The following is a 24,479-nucleotide window of genomic DNA, read 5'->3' as shown; positions in this document are numbered from 1 at the left end:
TTTAATATGTTCCCATTTCCTCTCAGCACAATGCCTAATAGTGGCACAACCTCCAAATGTAATGAGACAACAAGGGTAATGGCTGATGTGCGATATGAGATCATTGGTCTTTTTGTAGAACTGATAAATACGTTTTTTTTTTTTTTTTTTTAATAAAAAATTATTATTATTATTTATTTTTCATTCCCAGAAATTAACTTTTTATTGCAAGGTTGTACTGAAGTTGCCAAAAGTGACCACTTTAAATGAAATGTTGTTCTTTTGAATCTGGGGGAAAATGATTATCATAATATAATTTTTTTTATATATATATATCAATAATAATACATATAAACACATAACAATAAATGAACATAATAATAATTAATTATTAATGTATAAATTAATTAAACAGAAATTGTACCTTTCTAGAAAAGGAAATCAAAATATCAAAGTGCCAGAATTTTTCTGACCAAACCCAGCGTCTCAGTCTATGTTTGATATAATGTTATTTCTGTAGTTTATCTGATAAATTGAGCAATATGGCTGGACACAAACTCTGTGCTCCACGGAATGAAGATGGCAGCAGATTGTATCATCTGAGGCAGAAGTTGAGCTGCGGGCTTCTTTGGGTACTCACTCTTTCAAAGACATTGCCTCTAAATTGAACACAGCTGCACAATGCCATATTGCTTGGCGGAGACCCAACTCCCGTATCATCAACATAAATTCACTTCACACCTGAGCAACAGAAGCCATATTGGCAGTCAGCTTGCATTGTATTGTGAGTGTTTGTGAATGCTCACAACTAATGAGCCATGATATGCTTGTGCACATGTGGCATGTACACTCACACTCAAGGAAACACACAAGTGCACGCATGCAAAACAATCACTTGACAGATGGCCTCAAAGGGAAATTTACCTAATAATGGATGCTGGCAAACAACATGCAACAATTGGATGCAGCAACAATTGCAATAGAAAAAGTTGCACCAGAAACTTCTTAAGAGTTGTCAGGAAACTGTTTAACCCTCTGGTGTTGTTTGGTCATTTTAGTCCAGAAAAAATTCGCTACTTCATTGGAATGGTATGAAATTCGATTACTTTTATGGCAGTTGCTATGTGTCAACAACAACAACAACAAAAATCATAATAAAATAAATAAATAAATAACATTGTGGACTTGATTCAAAAAAGCTAAATGGTTGTTAAAAAAAAAAATAAATAAATAAATAAATGGTTTCACTTGTGTTGTTTACGGATCACCATTGGATGGGGAAATACACAAAAATATGAAAATACAGCCCCAATGCAGTACAAACACAGACACCAAGGAAGGGGTTACACTCTAAAACATCAAAAGTACAAACCATGCACACGCACCCGCACACACACATACACACACACACACACACACACACACACACACTCACACACACACACACACACACACACACACACACACACACACACACACACACACACACACACACACACACACACACAAACTATTATACACAAAAATGAACTGATGTGGCTGTAACAATATGGCAAAAATTAATCATAAGACTCAAACAAGAGATTGAAATCATATTGATTAACCTCTGATGAAGCATTCCTGTTCATTTTGTTACATTTTTGTTGAATTTTGATGTTATGTGTAACAAAATGTCTTTCTCTGTGTTCAGGTATGACTGAAGTAAAATTAAGGCAAAAACTATCATTTCAAACCACCATTAAAATAAATAAATAAATAAATAAACCTTTTGCAAAAAGTTGTCTTTGAGAAAGTCTAAATATATATCCAAATCCACTACTTAATAAAAATAAGTATTTATGTCTAAAAACAACTAGAGAATTTATAAGCCTTTTTATATGCTATATAGGAATCTAGTGGCAATATGTTTTTTTCTTATTTTATTCCCATCAGATGGCACTAATCTGCCTTCAAAATTGTATTTTAAAGTCATTGTTTTAGAAATAAATTAGAAATAAATTGTATTATTTTCAATGAACAAAAAAGATCATATGTTATTGCATAAATATTCATTAGTATCAAGAAATTCTCTCAAAAAAGAAAGCAAAAAAGAAAAACTATTATTGAATAAAAACAAAAACCTCTTTTTAAATTCCATTGCCTCTCTGAGGATTAAGAGTGTTAAGGCCTAACCAGAACCTTGGTTAAATGAGGTTTCACAAGGCATGCTTGTAGGAAAGTGGATCATAGGTGGAAGAAGGACAAATTACAGCTGTCTTATGATATGCTACACGAGTCTTTATCTACTTACCAGAATGCAGTTAAGTTAGCTAAGAGAAACTATTTTGCTGATTTACTTTCAAGGTACCACAGTAATTCTAATATTCTTTTCAATACTCTCAACTCAGTGCTAAATCATATTACTATATGTCCTGTTTTGCACACCACTACATGTGAAGATTTGATGAATTTCTTTTTGCAGAAAATTGATGATATTTTAATTAATAATTAATAATTGTGCTTTATAAATACATTTATTTTACTGAAAAAAAAAGGTACATTTCAGTTGTTTCGTCACCTTTGACCACAAACAACACAAATGTGATTCCCAAATGAACAATACTAGAGGGTTAAAACTGCCATGATGTGCTCAAAACAAGGTTTAGGCACATACATCAACTTCTGAAAGCAACTATTACATCAATATTTGTGTGACCACATTACCTTGAGTGCCACATCCAATCCTTAACTCATAGTTAGCAGTGATATGAATTGAGTCAAGATGTTTAATTGCCTGCTGTCAACCACAGAGCTTCAATTTCTACTGCAATCCATCTGGCTTAAAGCTTCGGGTCCCGAATGGATGTGACAGGAAAGCAATTAAACAACTTTGCTGCAATTTTTTAGCCCTAGATACTTCCAGTGACTAAATTATAAAATAATACCAAAGGGGTTTTGAAAAGATAAATATTAGCCATATCATTTGCAGTGTTGTGCTTAGTCAGAAGTCTCAAAGCATTTCTTACCTGGTCATGTTGAACGCAGTGCCTCCAGCTGTGAGGAGGGGAATAACAGCAAAAAACAGGGAGTTTAGCTCCAGGGGCCCAGATATTTGAGGAATTTTCTCTCTGCTGTCACTCTGTCCATGAAAGGTTATGTCCTCACTTGTGTATATTAAGCTCACGGCTCACTAGAGATTGTAGATAGTGATGTCAGATTAAAGAATAAATTCCTCTTTTTAGTCAAAGAGGTGTGCAAAATTGCTAAAGGTCTGAAACTGTTCATGATTTAGTTTGATGCACACAAAATTGTTTCTCACAAGTGCACATACACTACAGATTGTGAATGACTCTGTATCACAACCCTTACCAAAAAGTAGTATACTTCAAGTTTATTTTATTAAGTATACTTAAGTAAAGTTCAAATATATTTAGACTTTTTGTAAGTATAAGTCAAGTATACTTAAATGTCATTTTAAGTATATTTCTGAGGAGTACATAAAAGCCCATTTCTGAGAAGTACATAAAAAGTAAACTAAAAGCATACTTTCCTATTTTTAGTTTAAAAGAAGTATAATAATAGCACACTTGAATAAACTTCTTTTTCGTAAGGGAAGTAAAGTTCATTTATATTCTATAGGATACAAATTGCACAACCTTACATTTAAGTGCTCTTACAAAGAACTAAAGAAATAAGTCCATTACTTACTGTAATTTTAAGCTGAATTGCTTTAGGATTGGACCCTAATGTTGAGGAAGTAATCGTGTCATGTACGATCACATATGATCACGTGATTTGTTTTGGAACCTATATGCTAATTTATTTGAGATCTTGCCTGGAGTTTTTTAACTCAATCAAACTAAACAAGATTAATTAATTGGATATTTGATTGGATATTTTCATGTTCTTTGTAGATTTAAACATTTTTATATAATGAAATAAACATGAATGAAACACAATAGGCAATATTATTTGAAAGTTTTATCGTCAGTGTTAACAGATTTAAACATGAATTTTGTTGCTATTATTGTCAACAACAGTACTTGTTTACTTTTATGGTGCCTTTTTATTATTTGTTTATTTGTTTGTTTTGTGCTTTACAGCATACCTTTCACAGTCATTGTACCGAGAGGAGCAGCATGCATCCTGTCTAACATATCTTTTGTCTGTGGAAGAAAGAATATCGTACTGATTTGGAACAACATGAGGGTGAGTAAATGACAGAAACTGGATGAAATGTCCCTTTAAAATACAATTTAGTCTAAACCGCTAATTATAAACTAGCCTTGATTTCAAATCTCTATCCATCAATAACCCCAGAGTTGAGTACACTGCACTACATTTATCATGGGCAATAACAGCTATCTCAACCTAACAAATACCATTATAAAGATTGCCACATCGTCAAATATAATTGATAAACAAATGCCATAATTACACTGGCACTTCAGACGGGCACTTCGTCACATAAAACGATAGCTTTAATAATTTAGCATTTAATAACAATTTACCCCCCCCCCCCATAAAAAAAAAAAAAAAAAAAAAAAAAAAAACAAACAAACAAAAAAAAATATTATGCATTTCTGCACAGAAACATTGTAAAACAAATTATTACATCAAATAATTGTTTATTTGACCACTTAGCCCTAAGATGTCTTCTCAGAGTCAGGGAATAGTTTACTGAATGTGGATTACAGAAAATTGTTTTTAAAGTGCCAAACATACTCAGCAGGGGAGGGCTTTTATTTATTTTCACTTATTTATATAATGTATTTGTTTAATGGATGAATTCTCTTGAGCGCTGCAGTAGAGACATATTATAACATTGTCCAAATACTAATCAAAATTTGTGAAAGTAATGTTTCAAAATATTGACAATGACAAAGTTTAAGGCATATATTCTCTGTCATGACAATGACAAAGTTTAAGGCTTTAAAGCTGCAAGCAGCGATGAAAGGGCCCTCGCACCCGGGCTCACTACCACCCAGTGGCCATAGGAGATCAGCGAACGTTGGACCATATGCTTTTAAAATGGTAAATATTTGTGCCACATTTCCTGCTGCCAACAGGTGGCGCTATGATCATAACTGAATATCGGCATGTAAATGTATTCAGACCAGGACTTTTACCAAACACAAAGTTTCGGGCAGATCAGACATTGCATGTTTAAGTTAGTGTAAAAGAAGTAATTTCCTGTTGCCAGCAGGTGGCCCTAAGACTATAAATAAATATTGGCCTAAAGATGAGTTCAGGCCAGGACTCTTATAAAACGTGTGAAGTTTGGGGCAGATTGGGCATTGTATGCAAGAGTTACAATAACTTCCTGTTTCATAGTAATAATGGCATCCTTTAGCACATAGTAAGTTTTGCTAGCATGTTTGAGAATATTTCTAGCATGATTAGCACACAATGGCATATTTTACGGGGTTCGCTAATAGTGCATAAAAGTATTAAAACATGTCACTTCCTGTTGTCAGTAGGTGGCACTATAACTATAACCAAATATGAGCATGTAGAATATCTTCAGGCCAGGACTCTAATCAAACTTGTGAAGCTTGAGTCAGATTGGACATAGTATGCACGAGTTCCAGTAATGTTCTACTTCACTGCATTAATAGCATGCATTAACACTGAGCTAAGTGTTGCTAGCATGTTTAAGCATGCTTCTAGAATTTTGCCAGCCTATTTAACACATGTTGATGCTTTTTATTATTTTGCAAGGAGTCCAAAAGAGTGTTAAACATGCCACTTCCTGTTGCCATCAGGTGGCGCTATGACTATAATCAAATACAGGCATGTTGATGTGTTCAGGACAGGACTCTTGTGAAATGTGTGAAGTTTGGGGCAGATTTGATAATTGTTTGCCTGAGTTACAGCAATTTTCTTTTTTTACGGCATTAGTAGCATGCTTTAGCACTTAGCTAAGTGCTACTAGCATGTATAAGTATGTTTCTAGCATGTTGCCAGCCTATTTAACACTTGTTGACACTTTTTAATATGTTCCTAGGAGTCCATTACAGTGTTAACCATGTCACTTCCTGTTACAAGCAGGAGGCGCTATGTCTATAACTGAATTTGGGAATGGGTGTTTGTTCAGGGCATAACACCTATCAAACGTATGAAGTTTGGGGCAGATCGGACATTGCTTGCCTGAGTTACAACAACTTCCTTTTTCATAGGATTAAAAGCATGCTTTAGCACTTAGTTAATGTTGTTAGCATGTTTGAGAATATTTCTAGCATGTTTAGCACACAATGGCATACTTTTTTGTTTTTGCTAATAGTGCATATCAGTGAAAAACATGTCACTTCCTGTTGCCAGTAGGTGGCGCTATAGCTATAACCAAATATGAACATGTAGATGCCTTCAGGCCAGGACTCTAATCAAACTTGTGAATTTTGAGGCAGATTGGACAATGCATTGCTTGCCTGAGTTACAGCAACTTCGGCGAAACATCAAACTTTGTCAGGCCGCCAGGGACACACCCCTTGACGAAAACTCAAAACCTTCGCAATTTAACATCACAAAGGTCTTATGATGACCCTCACCAAATTTGAAGACAATCCGATTAACCCTTTAGCGCGTACGATCACACCGGTGTGATCAGTCTTGGCTGGTCCCTGAAACATACGATCACACCGGTGTGATTAGAACTTTCAGTGCGTCACGTCATCAACTGCTAAATTTAAATCCGCTTTCGCGCTTTGGCTGGCGCAGAGCCAGATCGGATGCGCTAAGCGCTGGACATATTATGACAAATATTCAGTGTTTTCAACCATATAATGCTTATTTTAGGTTTTAGATATTTAAAAACACATAAGTACTTGCAAAACCATACATTTACAGTTTGTAAAATACACGCTGATGTCTATGGAAACGGCAATAATGACCCTAACAAATATAATTTGACTACATGTTTTTATTGATATCATATACAGATTGTGTAGGTAACTATAAAGTTTACTCTGCCCTTCTCCGAGTTTACCGGAGACCTACTTTAATGTGTTTCGGGAGGAAAGGATGAATTTGCGTGTTGTAAATCCCACAGCTCGGATTCAGCGCGAACTAACATGGCGGCGCCCATCACCCGTATAGATTAACTAACACGGTCGATATAAAAGTGTTTAAACTACCAAATATTTACTTGCATATATTTTAGAATCGGAATATCAGATAAACCATAATATAGTGAGCATGTTTGTGAATATTTTTAATAAAACAGGAAAAACGAAATAAAAGCGATCCATGTGTCATACAGATCTATTTTGGCTTTGGTGTGTCACATGACAAGCATGACGCGTCGCCATGGAAACAGTAAGGCGGCACACTCTAAATAACGGTCGCCTGAAAAAGAACTCACGCCGGGGCCTCAGCTTGAATATTTTAAACTCACGTGCGAAAGGGTTAAAACTGTAGGAGGAGTTCGTCAAAGTATGAGGCATGGAAATGGCAAAAACTGCACAAAAATCATACAGGAAATTCAAAATAACTTACTTCCTGTTGGGTTTTGGATTTTGTACCAAGAGACTTTTTGTAGATAATGGTGTGCTACACGTGTGTACCAATTTTCATGCATGTACGTGAAACGTAGCTCATGGCGCACTCCGTTGAAATTTAATAGGTGGCGCTATCGAGCCATTTTGCCACACCCACTTCTGAAACCTATATCAGATGTAAATTTTCGCCAGTTCTGATGCGTGTGCAAAGTTTCGTGAGTTTTGGAGCATGTTTAGGCCCTCAAAAATGCGACTCATTGCGGAGAAGAAGAGGAATAATAATAAACGGAGCAATTCCAAGAGGGTCCTCGCACTGCAGTGCTCGGGCCCTAAATATATTCTCTGTCATGACAATAACAAAGTTTAAGGCTGCATTTCAAGATCCAAGAGAGCTTTATTGTCACACCAGCGACATACAAGTCCTTTAAAGTCCCGTCGTGCAACATTAAATTGACAGCATAGATAAAGTGCAGACATCAAGACAGGAATTACAATAAGGTGCTGGAACAAATAGTGAACATTAAAAAAAAATAAAAAATAAATAAATACATTTAAATTTCATTTACACAGATGCAAAGCGGCACATATTAAAGCATGTGTACAGTATGGCTTTCATCTTGAGAATTGCTAAAATTCTGTAATTATATTTGCTTTCACACAAACCTTTAAACCGACTTGGGCATATGAAGACAAAAGTCTTGACACACACTTGTAATGAGGTTAGATGAGCTGATTGTGTATGTTGTATTATTCTGTGTGCAAGGGCAGCATGACTCTCATCATCAGTGCACCTGTTTTTCAGTATTGTTACCATGAAACCCCTGTGTGAGAGCTTTGGGGTCAAAATAAATGAGTTCCAGTGATTCTGTAGCCTTACAGAATGGCTGAGAGCTCTGGCAGATAGTCCAGATGGCATTTTCAGCAGAAGGTGTGCAGACAGAATCAACACGCCTTGCTTTTCAGAAATACCTGGAAGTGTGAGGTTGGTAACAAGCCATTTTAAAGGCTCCTGGAAAAAGAAGAAGAAAAAAAATTAGACAATGCCAGTCAACAGCAGACTGAACTCTAGCAACCCTGGAGATATAGATACCATTAATTACAAAGTAACTGTATGGCAGATCCTATGTTTCTGTTTGATCTGATCCTATTGTTCCATATTTGATAGAGGAATCATATGTCATGCTAGATGATAAAAATTGTAAATAGAACTGTACCCTGTACTATTCAATAGCTGTCAAGATGTGCTGGTCTGCAGGGGCTGCCTGAGGGAATGAGCAATTTCAGGCTCCAGAGCAGCGGTGTAGAGGGAGACCCGCTCATGTGCGCAGAATGAGGATGATATCTCTTGGAGAGAGACACCATCTGATGTAGCTGTATTGTATATCCCTGTCCCAGATAGATAGATGGATGTAGAGATATACAGATAGATACAATTTGTGTAACGTATGTGTGTATATATATATAAAATAATAATTAATTGATGTTTTTATTTTACTTATTTTTATTTATTTATTTTTAGAAACTTGTATTAATTTAGAAATAATACATTTATGTAGTTTATATGCTAGTGTTAAAAAAAATGGGATTTGAGATTTTTGTATTATCTTTGAAAAATTTGTATTGTTTTGGTTCTGCTTACCAAAGCTGCATTTATTTGATTAAAAAAAAATAAATAAATGTTATTACAGTTTAAAATAACTAAGTTAAAATGTAATTTATTCTTGTGATGGTAAAGCTGAATTTTCTAATATGCTGATTTGGAGCTCAAAAAACATTTCTTATGATCATTTTCTTAAATGGCTGTACTGCTTAATATTTTTGTGGAAACCAACCGTGATACCTTTTTTCAGGATGTTTTGATGACTACAAAGTACAAAAGAACAACTTATGCATCCTTGCAGAATAAAATAATACTTAAAAATCAATCAATCAATCAAACAAACAATCAATCAATCAATCGTACTGACCCTAAATGGTACAGTAGTAAGCACAGTAAGCAAATAAATAAATCAATTAATAAAAAAGTTTATTTCTTTATTTTTTTAATGTATGTACAGTACATTTATCTCTCTCACCCACTTTCACTCTCTCTGTATCAGAGTACAAGTGACAACTGCTTGAAGCTAGTACCATTTGCAGGTGTACCTAAATGCTAACATCTGAATCTTGGGCATTTCTGTCTATGTGGCAGTGAATGTTTAGTCATTTATACCTCTCCTTTCTTCTTTCTTCTTTCTTTTAAATGGCAGAATTTATGCAAGGGGCACACATAATTGCATCAATTTGATTACTCTGCTTTTTAAAGCTGTGCAAATGAAGATGAATGTGCATGTCTCTAGCACTAATGGCAAACTAAAATGAAAGGGGATACAGGGTTAAGAGCAAGGTGAGTGGCAGTATTCTGAGAGCAAACCGCCTAATGATGACAGTAAGAAATGGGCCACACACACAGTGGGGAAGTGGAGGAGACAACCAGTTTACAACTCACACACGTCAGACATGAGACAGATTGACGTTAACTGGTGTAAGTCATTGGTGTAAGACATTCTTTCAAAAGCCATCATTGTGTGAAGAAGCAGAGTGGCAGATAAGAATCCTGTCAAACTACCACGACAAGAAGATTTTAATTGGTTTGTTGACTCAACTAAGTCTCCCTCAAAGGTATAAGACCCTTAGCAGTGATGGAGTGTCTTGTTATATCTTCTAAAATAGTCCAGGTGCCTGAAAATGACTTTTATGACAGCAACTAAAAATAAAGTGAATACTGATATTTGAAGAATACAAAAAAAAAAAAAAAAACTATATATATTTTTTTTTATTTATTTATTTTTTTCTTATGTGAAGTGAGAGCTTGGATGCAGATGCCGAGACACTATTATTGACGTGAAACATTAAATCACTGAGACTGATGTATAACGGCATGTCTATTTATGACTGTCATTATCCATTTTTACCAGACCTAGAGAATATTGACCATGACAATCACAGACTTTTCCACCACTGAAGCGAAATGAGAACCTTGACCTCAACCTTTCCTAATAAAGCCGCATTTGACATCTACTGTTACTGATATTATGGCCACCATGGCTTTGGGGGGCTTGGTTTCTCCACTGAATGGCCCATCAATCTAGCGAGCAAGGAGGTTTGCTGGTTTGGTGGGCTCTGGTAGAGATGAGGAATAGTGCTACTGAGATTGATGGAAAGGAACTTTTTTTTTTTTTAGGGGACAAGAGGTGATTAAATAGCTTGCAGAGAAATGAAAAGGACTCCCAGGGGAAGTGGACAGAGGACTCTGAGCTTTGGTATTATTAAGCAATATATTTGTCTTCTCATGTGCAAGCAGAAATGTGCTAGCCTCTTCAATATGCTAATGTCGTCTCATAATCAAAAGCAAAATATGAGTATTTTCTGCAGCGTAAATATTGTTTTCACGATTCTCTGCATTTGCATGCGTGCAGCAAACATGCTGACATATTCTGAATTTATAAAAAGAGCAAAGAATAGCGAAGGTTCCTTCAGCCTTTAGGACAAGGGTTGGAATTATTTGTGCACGACCAGTCTAATCTCTAATAACCAACTGCACACTCTATATGGTGAGGTTGTGTGCATATGGTAAAATTGGTGGGATTTGTGGCCCAATCTAAAGTGTGCACTACATGAAAGAAATTCATTTGATGTTTACGTTTCCAGGTGCATTTTATTTCCTTCCTCACCATATAAGGGGATAGTTCATAATGAAAATGATGTCATCATGTACTTACCCTTATGCTATTCCAGCCTGTTTCAGCTGTTTTTGTTCATACAGTGAAAGTCAATGAGGTCCAAAACATTTGGTAATCATTGACTTTAATTTTATAAATCAAAATATCTTCTTTTGAGTTCCACAGTAGATCAACCAAACATTATAGAGTAAGGCTGAGTAAACAATGACAGAATTACATTTTTTTGGTTGAACTGTTCCTTTGCATAGAATAATTTTATGCTTTGACCAGCTTCCCAAAACATTTTTTTTTTCTCTATTAAAAGAGAACGGCCTTATTTTGTGATGTGATAAGACCGCTGGTCCATTTTACCCTTCTAACATCATATAAAATGCTGAATAGTAGTGAATGGAGTGCTTTTGCTGTTTGATCGTGCTTTTTTTATTTTTTAGGTGTGTTGATGCCCTCTGGGGAAAAACACATCACATTGTTTTAATCTGTAGGCTTGAGGTTTACAGTAAAGGTTAAAATAATCTCATTTACATTTTCTTTGATTGTACTTATCACTAGACATGTAATCATTACAAACTATATAACGTGACAGAAAAAAAAAAAGGATGTGAAGCCTTTGGATTTACTTGGATTTCTGCAAAGTTTGGTTACACTTATCCATGCTATTTTTCAACATGCAACAATGCAAGCATGATGGGCTGTTTTTTTTTTTTTCCCAGCCAAAAATAACTGGAAGTGGCTAACTCCCTTGAACATTCAAGTTGAAAAGGCAGAAGATGTTCTGTTGGTGATTTACATCATTATTTAAGTCCTGTTGCATCACCTCAATTTGACTGACAAATAAACTTACATACAAATACAAAAACACCCAACAAAAAAATTACCCAATAAACTTTGTAAACAATCTCCATCTGTCAATACCCTCCATCTTCCAAAAACCCGGGGCAACAAAACTGAGCCAATGCATAACATTTTGTGTCTTTTCCCAAACAGCTCAACTTTTCATCTGTCCAGATAAAATTTCACAGTACCGTTGTGAAACAATCCAACATGTACGTGTCCATGCACTGCAGCAGTGATTTCCTCAGTGATTTTGTTCTTTTAACACTATTCTTTAGTGTCAACAGAGAGGTAAGCATGTGCCAGGGATTTCCATAAGTTCTAAACTGACAATCTAAGTGACTCTGCACTGTAATATTGCAGTTATCTTGGCAGGACATAAACTGGCAGCAGTGCTGAACTTTGCTCATTTATAGATGATTTGTCTTACAGTGCACTGAAGAACATCAAGCCTTTTAGAGATACTATTAATTGATCTGAGCTCTCTTTTGTTCTAGCCAAGGAAACAAATATCCAATCTTATTGATTGGACTCGAGGTTAGCCAAATTCTGACTCTAGTTAACTTTTGGAGAAGTCAATAGCACTGTGTGTGTTCGATAAAGGCATTAAAATTATTTTTTATTTGTTTAAGCTGACTGTGCTTGTTTATTATTGTGACTATGATCCAATTTTATGACCGATACATGTGAAAATGGCTAAATACAAATGTTTCACATACTATTCACTGCAACCATGCTTCTTGGAGCTGCTATTCTCTAAAACCATCTACCACACACACCTGTCTTTTTACAGTGACCTGCAATAATTGTAGTGTGATGCAGCCATGTATTTCTCAAGTAAATGCATGAAGATAAGACTGTGCCCATTCCATTACTGAGAATTTCATTTGTACTGTCAGTATCCTAACTGGGGGTAAGAGAGTATGAATCACAAACTATAGTGCTTGGCAGCAACTAGGTGGAGATGGAGTATTACGCTTCCATCACTTAAATGAAACTGTTGCGCTATGATACAAGAATCAATATTAATTTCAGTAAAGAACAGAGGCTCCAAAATAAAGCCTATCTGCTCTCTCCGATTGGTTCTTTTTAAAGCAAATAAAAAACAAACTCAGCAAGCAGGAGAGAAAAAAGCTTTTCACTTTCTAACAAAAAGGGATCACTGTATAAAAGTACAAATACAAAAATATATAAATAAATAAAACATGGTGTGCTTTTCAACACTAACAAGCAATCCATTTTGTCAGGTTAAGAATGATTCTTTTGTTCTGAAACAATGAAGCAGACATGCATTGTTTGCTGCTACTGAGGCAATTTATGTTGCAGTATGGTTACAGTGATTTAATACAGTAATATAGCTGTGAGGGAATGTTATGGCCTGACTGTAATAAAGCCATGTTTTTCAACCTTTTTGTCTTATGTACCCCCAAAGGCCCATTCGTGTTGCTCTTACCAGTTCATTAACACAACCAAAAATGTTTTTCACATTATAATGGGAATGGGAAAACATTATTATTAAAAAGGCTGTACTATTGTAATTATTCACTTTTAAAGTAAAAATGGACTTAACATCATATCTTCTCCTCTTCTCCCATTAATGAGAAACCTGAGCTGGTTTGAGTTTCAATCAATCTTGTTTGTCCGTCAACAGTTTTTTTTTGTTGTTGTTGTTGTCTTGGTCTTATATCATGTAGTCTCCATTGGGGTTTCACATGAAACCCAAAATATAATATTTTTTTATTGTGCTAAAGTGGAACTATTGCAAGTATTCTTCTGGTACACTTAAAATATCTTGCATTTAAAGACTGATATTATACAGAGCATTATAAAGAGTTTTCTTTCAGTAAAGAAATACTCGAAATAAAGCTAAATATATATAGTAGATATATCAGTAAGTCTTAAGTGGTGTCAATAAATAGGTTAATGGATTTTAAATATACTTAGTATGAAATAAATGCATTTCAAATAAATTATGGCATAGGCCACACTTAATTTGTGAGTAAACAAACAAACAAACAATATAAAATAATACAAAGAGAAAATACATGATTGGTGTAGGAAACCAGTTATAATCTGAAAGTTAAAATTCACAGATAATTTAAGAAACATTTAAGAAACACAATGTACCTGTTTAGTGTGTTGACAGTCTGTGTAGTTGGATGGTTGAGCTCCAGAAAATCAATAATGGGGTGGCTCTGGCAGTTAAAGGCAGAAAAAAAAGGCAGGAATTTCAGCATGAAAGGGTTATTTAAATCAATGTAGTCCTAAATAGAACTAAAACTTTCTCAGGTAGGAAATTACTTCAATAAAGATTTTGTCTGATGATCTGAGGTGGCAGCTCAATGTGACATCATCAGTCTTGCCAATTAAACTGGTGAATTTCAAAGTAAATTTTGCTCACTTGTTAAATGAGTCATATGACGTTGCTAAAAAGAACATTATTTTGGGTATTTGGTGTAATGCAATGTGTTTATGTGGTTTAAGGTTCAGAAACTACATTATTTTTCACATAATATACATTATTGTTGCTCCACTATGTAGCCTTTCTGAAATGCATCGATTTATACAAAGCTCATCGTTCTGAAAAGCGAGGTGTATGCTGACCGGACAGCTAGCCATTGCGTTGTGATTGGCTGAATGCCTCCCCCAACTGTTCTGGAACAGTGTTGTAAATACAGCTTAACCACTGATTTCTAGTTGCATCCTCCTTTGGAAGGCCAAACAAAGTAGTTTTGCTTTTACAACAAAACACACAGTAGCTCCAAAACATGGCGGCGGCAACAGCAAGAATAAAAGTTACGCCTTCTTTCTTTGCATAAACATTTGGGAAGCGTTATGCAAATCTTCCCACATAGTGACGTAGAGATGTGGGGGTGTGTTAGAATGAGCCGTTTTAGGAGGGTGTGGTTGACCCTTAACTTTTATAAAGAATATCTCTTTGGATTTAAGATTTTAGTCTTTGCAAGTTTACAGACCTGCTTTATGCACCAAGAGCTTATAACACTCCAAAGAGAAAGGAAACATTGAAATTGCATCATATGAACCCTTTATGAACATGATGATGATTTTGATGATTTCACATGAGGTGCTATTAACAGATATCCTCATATGGATATTTGGATGCAGGTGGCAATGATGTGAATTGTGCTCAATCAACACCCTTCCAAACACACAGTTGTCAAAATTTGATGTGTTATAATCTGCATCACGTACATTCACACAAAAGATGGTGTCATCTCCAATCATTTATTGCATCAAAGTTACCCAGACTTTGGATATGCATGCCAAACTGTTGTTGTATATTCAGAGCAGTGCTGTGTTTGATAGCCTCTCCTTAAACAGTAAAAAAGTCATTTATCACCATATTTAAAAGAGTCCTCTCCTCATGCAGACTCAAGATGTGTCAGTATATTGAGAACACTTCCAAACCGCCTTATTCTCTGAGAGAAGAGAGAGTGCGACAAGAAGAGAGGCTTACCTCTGAGTCCCGGATGGTTGGGGAAGAAACTTTTTAGTGACATATTTAGAGCAATGAATGAGAGTGTGATTCAGCAGAGACTGAATCGTTTCCTTAGAATTCATAGGGCTTGCAGAAAACAATGCATTTGTAGTGCGGAAAAGGGAATTTGGGCCTTGTTATGGAGCAGGGAAGGAAAATATAGCCTTCGAAACACCCACGTGATGCAAGACAAATGTCTCTCATTTTTATTTACCATGATCTATATGTTGCTTAAAGGAATAGTTCATACAAAAATAAAGATTTTTTAGTCATTATTTTTACACCCTCATAATGAGCCAAACCAGAATGATGGTCTTTCTCTCATGGAAGACAAAAAGGAGTAATTTAACAGAGTCAAATTTAGCACTAGTCAGTAAGGACCATTAGTGAATGCAGACATTAAATATGCATTGTTTATGAATAAACACATTTTTTATTTTAATAAAATTGTCATACACTATCTAATGATTTCAACTTTCAATATTATTTGAAGTTACTGATAATACAAATGTGTTTGTGCAACCAAGTAAATTCACTTGAGAAGTTCTTGAACATATTAAAGTTCAGAATTCTTAACTTACTTTTCAAGACATCATTCAAATTCTCTGTACACTCGAGCTCTGGAGATCATATCACTTCTAGTTATTTGATCATTTTAGTCAGATGTGACCAATACAGGGAACTAACCTAGAGCGCTCGTCGTCACAGTTGTAATCACGACTGCTTTCTTCTTTCGTGAGGGGGTTTGGCATCATAGCATCTTTGTTTCAATACTTAATATAAAACAACACTAAAAACACATATCACAGAAATCCAATAAAAATCAACCAATCCTATGACGATTTAGAAACTCCTGAAGTGTTTCCACTTTTGTGTACCATATGCATCAGACGGTTAGCCAACGGTCCGTGGGTGTGATGTCTGAGACTGTGACTACACTTGGATCAATCCAATGGGTAAATGAATCAGTACGATTTGTGAAGTGATTTATCAGGTTCACTGAAAAGAATCAGTTCATAAGATCGTCGTTACATCTCTGAGCATGTTTTGATTTCATCAGTTTGTAATAACAAGGAACATGGAATAGATATATAGATACTCTTCTTGCAATTCTGAATCAAAAATGTACAAATTGTGAGATATAAACTCTGAGAATACTGTTGAATATGAGATGTTAAATATCCAAAGTTGGTTAAATTGTAGAAACTTGGGTGCCTGTCTGATTAAAACACTGGAAAAACACCAGTCCTTTGCTCTCTTTTATTCCATTGGATTGAAGAAGCATAATTCTTAAGCAATTCACATGACATGAAGTTCACAAATTCACATGGAGCAGGACTACTATGTTGGACATGATGAACAGGATGCACAGGATAAACAGGATGGTTTTAAGTCACTACAAACAATACAAAAGAGAAAATCAAACTGGCAAATAAACGTACTTAACGCATCCTAAGGGAAGGACTCAAAGGGCATGGTTGGGTGTGCATTCAAACATCCACACCACAAATCAATAAAAAATTCACAAATGAAAAAAGTAAGGTCTATTTATAGAACCTTAACCAGGGGAATATGGGTAATTTAGTGCACAGTATATGGAAATGTATGGAAATTGTGGGAGAATGGGGAAAAGTTTCCCCTCTGAGAAAAAAAAGAAAAAAAAAAAGCGGAAAAAAGGGTCAAATTCACAACAATTACATTCCATTTTTTAAATGTATTTATATTTTACATTTTCCCCATCATAAATAAATAAATAAATACAAATTAAAAATCTAACTGATTTATTTCTCTCTCACAATTCTGAGTTTTCCCCCAGAACTGCAAGTTTATAACTCATAATTTTGAAAACCTCTTTCTCCCCCCACCCCTTTTTTTACACAGTTAACCCCACTAAAACAGATGCATTTTGAACATTGATAAGTATTAATTTTGAAAGTGATTCATGGGTTGACATTGCGAGCTAACCTGTGTAAAACAATTCCTCTAATTAGAAAGGCGTGGAATGTCTTTTCCAGTATTCTGGTCTAGGTCAGCAATCAGCAAATACCTTTTCAGACTGCACACATCCTGCGCTTCTCCTGCAGAAAGCATTTCATCCTAGAACAGACATGCTGTTGCGCTTGATTTTGCATTCTTTTTTGAAGTAGCGCCTGACTCAGCTAGAGTTTACATGTTTGATGTGGTTTTGGTGTGAGATGAAATTGTAGTCTCTACAATGGTCCTCAACTGTATGTAGTATAAAAAAAAAGAAGAAAGAAATAAAAGAAAAGAAAAAAAGTGCAACCCTTTGAAGTCTAAGGGGACTGCATCTATGAGTTTTATGAAGGATAAATCATTTGGCATGCAAGGTAAGAACTCTGTCAAGTGTCTGGTTGGAAATTCAGCAGCGGGACACTCATAGGGCAATAAAGTTTCCGCAAGATTGTGTTTACTGTACAAAAAGTAAAATAAAGTAAAATAATAAAATTTTAAACAGTGTTTGTTTTCCAGTAAAGACAACTTATAATTTCCATAATATCGAAAAGTGCAGTAATCAATACCTTAGCAGAAAGACAATTCAGCAGTGTTGATAAGAGACAATTACTCATGACCTTCCTGGAGCAAGACCTGTCAAAAGTTAAAATCATCCTTATTTTATTGTATTAAGGGCGTGACTGTACAGCACGATTGAAGTTCAGCGTTATCTGGCTCATTACAATAAGACTTAGAACTTGACATTTAGAATCTACTTGACATTTCTATTTGCATTAACAGGATGTAAGTCATCTTTCTCAAAACTTTGAAGAGTAAGATGCCCTCTTTGGATTGTGAGAGAGCACAAAAATAGTCTATGATGATGAAAAGGGAAGGAATTGAAAAGTGGAACTGTTTTTATGAAAGATGCATCTTCTGTGATCTACCACTTGATTATGGATGACAAGAAGAAAAATTCAGATGTAGCCCGAAGAAAAAAGTCATTTCCTTGTTTTAACTCTTCATGCAGGTTATAAATGAGGCAATGTATTTCTTCTATTAATGCAATGCTTATTCCCTTATCTCAGGGAACTGAGGTTAAGTAACCAGAATGTTTTCGATAGTTCACTCACACTAATTATTGTATCAGCTGAATTATTATTTATAATCAGTGGTGGCCCGTCGGGGGAGGCAGGGGAGGCACAGCTTCCCCAAAATTTTTAGTTGAAAATGGGAGGAGAATGATTTAATGTTAATAAAATTCACAATTCATTTCAGTTCATGCCTCAGAATGTGTATTTTTTGTTTGTAATTTCACAGCTGTAATACCATAACATGTTACTGAAATTGGAAAGCGCCGCTTTTCTATTGCGAATGTGCCGACTCTGCTGACGTAATTACAACCCATATTACAAGTAATTACAAGTGATAGAGGAGGGGAGGGGGAGAGCGGGGGAGAGTTGAGCTCTTGTGACTCCGCTGGTAAAAGAAAATTAGCCAATCAGCATCGAGTGTTCACTTTCAGCGCTGAGCAGTGTTGAGAAAAGAGACCTCATAGGGGAAGCTAGTCTCCCTTCTGTTATATCAACCAATCATCATAGAGACGTAAATTGCGTGCTATTAGTTTGAATATCTCGCGCTGTGCTGATAATGTACCAAGTACTTATGATGAGTAGCGATATTGAATATTTGATCGCCAACAGATTTACCAAGCTGCCATTCAAACCATACAAATTTTAAAAAAAGGGAGAACACACCTAAGCTGGATATAGGCTACAGCAGTCGGCTTAATTAAATAGAACAACAGTCAGTTCTTTTAACACAGACTTTTAAGAAGGGATATATGTTTGCTTTAAGTGATAGGCCAGGTAAGTGAAATTATATTATCTTGCTCTGTGTATGTCGTTTTGACAAAAAGCAACCAAAAAGCCATTTTAATGTGGTTAAGCAAATAATAATAATAATAATCGGCATGGATCCCCAGACTAATACAATTAGTGTGCCTCCTCTATTTTAAAACCCACGAGCCGCCACTGTTTATAATATAGAAATACACATTTTAATGAATGCTATTTGAATTAATATACACTACCATTCAAAAGTTTGGGGTCGGTAAGGTTTTTTTTTATGAAATAAATTTATATTTGAAATCAGCAAGGACACATAATATTGACCAAAACTGACAGGTTTATAATGTTACAAAATTATAAAATTATATTCCAAATAAATGCAATTATTTTGCTCTTTCTATTAATCAACTTCTATTAAGCAGCTTGTTTGATATTTTAACATTGATAATAGTAAGAAATATTTAAAGCATCAAATTGGCATATTAAAATGATTTCTGAAGTATCATGTGACAGTGGAGGAATGACTGGTGAAAATTCATAATTAAATTTTAAATTATATTCAAATAGAAACCAGCTACTTTAAATTGTAATATTATTTCACATTACTGATGCATTTTTTACTATATTTTCAAATAAATGCAGCCTTGGTGAGCACAAGAGATTTCTTAAAAAAAAAAAAAAAAACACTTCATTTTGATGGTTGCTCAACACATGTTCTACTGGCTATAAGTAACTTTGCAAGTACTACTAACTCTACAACTAACCCATAACCTAACCGTCTACGAATGCTCTAATGAGAGTTAGTTGACATGTAGTTGCAAAATTACTTACAGTTAGTAGAATGTCTAAAGCGGACTATCGAAATAAAGTGCAACCAATGTTTATTGTATTAATACAAAAATCAAATAAAACTCATATAAATCCATAAATTGCATAAAATATGCTTACATTTAATCATGTAGCAGACGCTTTTATCCAAAGCGACTTACAAATGGGTACAATAGAAGCAATTAAACCAATAAAAGAGCAACGATATGTAAGTGCTGTGACAAGTCCTGGTTAGTCTAATGCAGTACACATAGCAAAGTTTGTATTTTTTATTTTTTTAGGCTTGCAGTGTGTAATAGGCCTAACTCACAATAAAATGTGAACCTAGGGAGGGAAAAAGCAAAGAGCATTTATCTCAAACATAACTTTATTGTCTAAAGTCTCCATTTGAGTTTGTTATAATTTATACAATATGTTTATACAATATAATCAATAATGGATAAGAGCTTCTTTCATATTCTCTTTTGATAACTGACAAAGAGGTCTCATTAGCTCCACTCTCAGGGAGATTGATAGAAAACAACATGGGTCAAAATGAACATTGTAAGACAGGAAGACAACAGGCGCAAAGAGCCTGTGGCTATCAAACTAGTGGCAGAGACCCAGAGGACAGTAAGTAGGATTGCAGGGGCTCGATCACCATGGAAGCAAGCAGCACAGTCTGGGGCAGTCAGTGAAGGCAATCCAAACAGATGTGTTCATGGGGCATCAGTGAAAAGTACCGACTGTGACATTCCGGTCACTGGCCTGGCAGAATTCCTGCTAAGTGCTGGTAAACATGTTTGGAAGGACTGCTAGCAGGGCAACACTTTTTTGAATGTGATGTTTATCTTATTTTTTCCTCATCTCGGTCCATTTGCACAGAGGTTATAGACTTCTCTTGCTTGGATCATTGCAAATAACAATGTCAACAGTTGAAAGACAAATAAAGCAGTTTATGAGGCACTTTTTATATCAAAGAGGTTTTTTTTTGGTTCTTTGACTTGTAGAAGTATATAAAACAGATGTTAAAATGCAGTCTGAAAAATTACAGTTCGTTTCTTTCAAAATAGTGAACAGAAGTCTGTAAAATATGCATGAGGTATAGGAAAGGCACATAGCCAGCCTTATCGGTGTCTTTCCCTAGCCACAGATGACAACTTAATTTAAAGAAACAGTTCACTCCAAAATGAAAATTCAAAAAACATTCAAAAACTATAAAACATAAAAAACTCCAAACATTTAATACCTACTTCCTTAAAAACAAAAAACAACAACAGAAACTGTTTGTTTGTTTGTTTGGTTTAACTGTTGTGTTCATATAATCAAAGTAAATCACTTTCATTGTACAGACAAAAACACTCACTTTTGTGTTAAGGTGCGGTCACATTTACCCCTTTTTTTTCAATGATGTTTCAACTGTTTTTGTTCATTTAATCAAAGTCAATGGGGTCCAAAACAGTATTTCACCCCCACTGACTTTCATTGTATAGACTGTATGGAGAAAAAAAGAAAAAAAAAAAAACACTCAGACATTTTTTAAATGTTCTTCTAGTGTGTTAAGGTGCAGTCATATTTATCATTGTTCACAGGCAAAATCTATTCCTAATTCTAGGAATCCATGAGATCACGTAAGGGCAAAAGATTTCACCACACAGATTTCACAATGAAGCTTTTCACGTTAACCAGCAAAAAGCTGTTTGGTTTGAAAGTGACTTCTATGTGAACTATCCTTCATACATTGCTACACTAACGACAAACAGACAATGTACCTTTTTTTTTTTTATGTGAAATTTCAGTAAAATTTCACTAATTACACCGGACCTTTACACAGAAGAAAGTCATACAGGTTTGGAACAACATGACAATTTTCATTTTAGATGGAACTATTCCTTTAAGGGCCATGCCTGAAATAACTTCGTGTTTTTCACAGAGACCCTGAAAATGCTCTTAGTCCAGTCTGTCATTTAGCACCTCAGCGTGTGCTTAATTTTCCGTCTTTTCCATGTCCTTACACTCATGCTCTTTAAATATTCCAGCCAGTGTTTTGAAACGAGGACCCCAGTCACAGAGATTTCTGTAATCCTCCTTGGGTTCAAGCACCCAGGACTCAATGGAACTAAGAGACTCAGCCACCGATCCCTCTCCCTCATATGCATACGTGACCAGAGAGTCATATGGAGGTGATGAGTTCTCCAGAAGACAGTGATGGATGTAGGCTCGGATGTCCTCGCTGTCCTCGTTGGACATACACACACTAGCCCGATTGGGCTCATCCTCTGATCTTATTTTTTGCAGCTGTGCCGTCTCTTTGATGCCTTTGGGGTTTCGTAACGTACCTATGTCAAAGGCTTGGGTGTCCTCTTCCCCACCTCCCTCATCGTCGTAGTGGATCACATTGTCCCGGATGTCCTCTTTAGACGACATCAGAGTGTCCTTCTTCTTATGTTTTCTCAGGCCCATATAGAGCACCGCCATCACTGCAAAACACAAGAGGTGCATAACTTGTTTCGTGGTGTAATACAAGTTGACATACATACAGTACAGGACCTTTAAGTGACAACAAACTAGTAAGAAAAAGGGGTGGTCACATGCTCTGGAGCCATTAGCTGATTTCTTTTTTGTTCTGACGTGGGTTTTCAAAATGGGACTAAAGAGAACGGCAGCCCGAGGGTAGCCATAATGCAGTTTTGACATGCTGTCTGTCACCATCGTACTGCCTCAGTTGTGTGAGAGGAGGGGAGGTAGTATTTCTTGGCTTTCATCTCCCTCCTCAGAGGCAGACAGCGCTCACTCGCCCCACTCCACTCAAAGAAAGACGCGAGAGAGAAAGAGACAGGGAGGCACCGCACTGCTGCGAGAATTAAAGATTAGACCTAAAATTTCAAGCTTTCTGAAGAAGCAGAGGGGAAAATTTGGCTAAATCAACCTGCATGTGTTATTACGGGAAGGTTTTTTAATTTTGTTATTTTCTAGTCTTTTAGCATATAATATTATTACATTTGAATCATTATTTCTGCATCAGCTCCCCCAAGTGGTTGCCATATAAAGGAATCTGTCTTTTCTGCAATGCTGCCAAATGAAAATATCATGTCAAAGCACATCAGTTCACTGCAATGTCACTGTCTGCTACAGAATTCACTCACCTAGTACTTGCAATAGAGAGCTTTTATTGCAATTGTACCTCAGGAGTTCCTCAGTACTCTTGCCCCATTACTTTTACTATTTTTACTACTTTTACAAAAATTTATTATTATCATTATTTTTTAATTTTATTTATTTATTTATTTTTATTTATTTATTTTTTTGGCATACGGAATATATATATATATATATATATATATATATATATATATATCTATATATATATATATATATATATATATATATATATATATATATATTTTTTTTTTTTTTTTTTTTTTTTTTTTTTCTTTAATTGTTCTTATTATAAAGATAATTCCACATTCTATAATTTATGTATACTTTATATTATATGGGTGTTTCTGTAACTATGGGCACTATGGCTTTTATATACTCATACTTTTCATACCCTTTCTACTTTATTTAATTTGTCTACTAACAATGTCCAGGAGTACATTTACATGCATAAAAGAAAAAAGAAAAAAAAGGTAATTTTCTTAAGTGATGAAAATTTCATTATTTCCCCAAAAGGGCTCAGAAAGACTTTTTTATTTTGCTAATGCTAATTTCATATCTAGCATTCAATGTATCCTAAATATATACAATTAAAATTATATACAAAATTATAACTTAATTAAAGTACAATATAAATATTTGTATAGGTGCCATGATTCTTCTCCAGGTAAAATAAATCAATTTGCACGCAATGATTATGAAAATGGTTTATTATTATTTCACTTTTTTATTTACATCATCCTAGTTTTAAACATGTAATTCATATTTTTATGATTTTAAATTTTTTATATTGAAAGTCTGGGACAACAGTAACCAATAAAATCTACACTAATCTTCAAGTTTGGAGTCAGTTTTTTTTTTTTTTTCTCAAATCAACATATTAGAATGATTTCTGAATGATCATGTGACATTGAAGACTTGAGTAATGGCTGCTGAAAACAGTAATATAATTTTAACAGTAATGTACAGTATATGTAACCCCTCTCTCCCGGGTCCTCGCTGCCACACCTCGTTATTGTTCCGAGTGGGCCTCGAACCCGGGTCTCCGGCATGGGAGGCAGACACACTAACAAGGAGGCTAAATGACTGCAGCCACTAGCGTCAGTCGCTAGTGCGTCATTTGAGATCAGAAGAGTGAGGTTTTACCTGCACAGCACTTGGGGCATTTCAGGGTTCGGTGCCTTGCTCAAGGGCACCTCAGTCA

The 24,479-nt window shown here is 35.2% G+C and overlaps 1 protein-coding gene across 1 annotated transcript in view; it reads right to left on the bottom strand.

Annotated features, from left to right (window-relative positions):
- Nucleotides 1–21,388: 21,388 nt before the first annotated feature.
- Nucleotides 21,389–24,479, bottom strand: part of LOC109052926 (cadherin 12, type 2a (N-cadherin 2)) — a 52,941-nt gene continuing 49,850 nt past the window's right edge. Inside the window, exon 12 of the mRNA XM_042774346.1 lies at nt 21,389–22,596. Within this exon, the coding sequence (XP_042630280.1) occupies nt 22,103–22,596 (494 nt within the window). The 3' untranslated portion in view covers nt 21,389–22,102. The remainder of the gene's footprint in view (nt 22,597–24,479) is intronic.

This window comes from Cyprinus carpio, chromosome A2 (genome assembly GCF_018340385.1).
Source record: "Cyprinus carpio isolate SPL01 chromosome A2, ASM1834038v1, whole genome shotgun sequence".
Classification (NCBI taxonomy): Eukaryota; Metazoa; Chordata; class Actinopteri; order Cypriniformes; family Cyprinidae; genus Cyprinus; species Cyprinus carpio.
The sequence above is the reverse complement of the archived record's forward strand: the minus strand, read 5'-3'. Positions and strand labels throughout refer to the sequence as shown.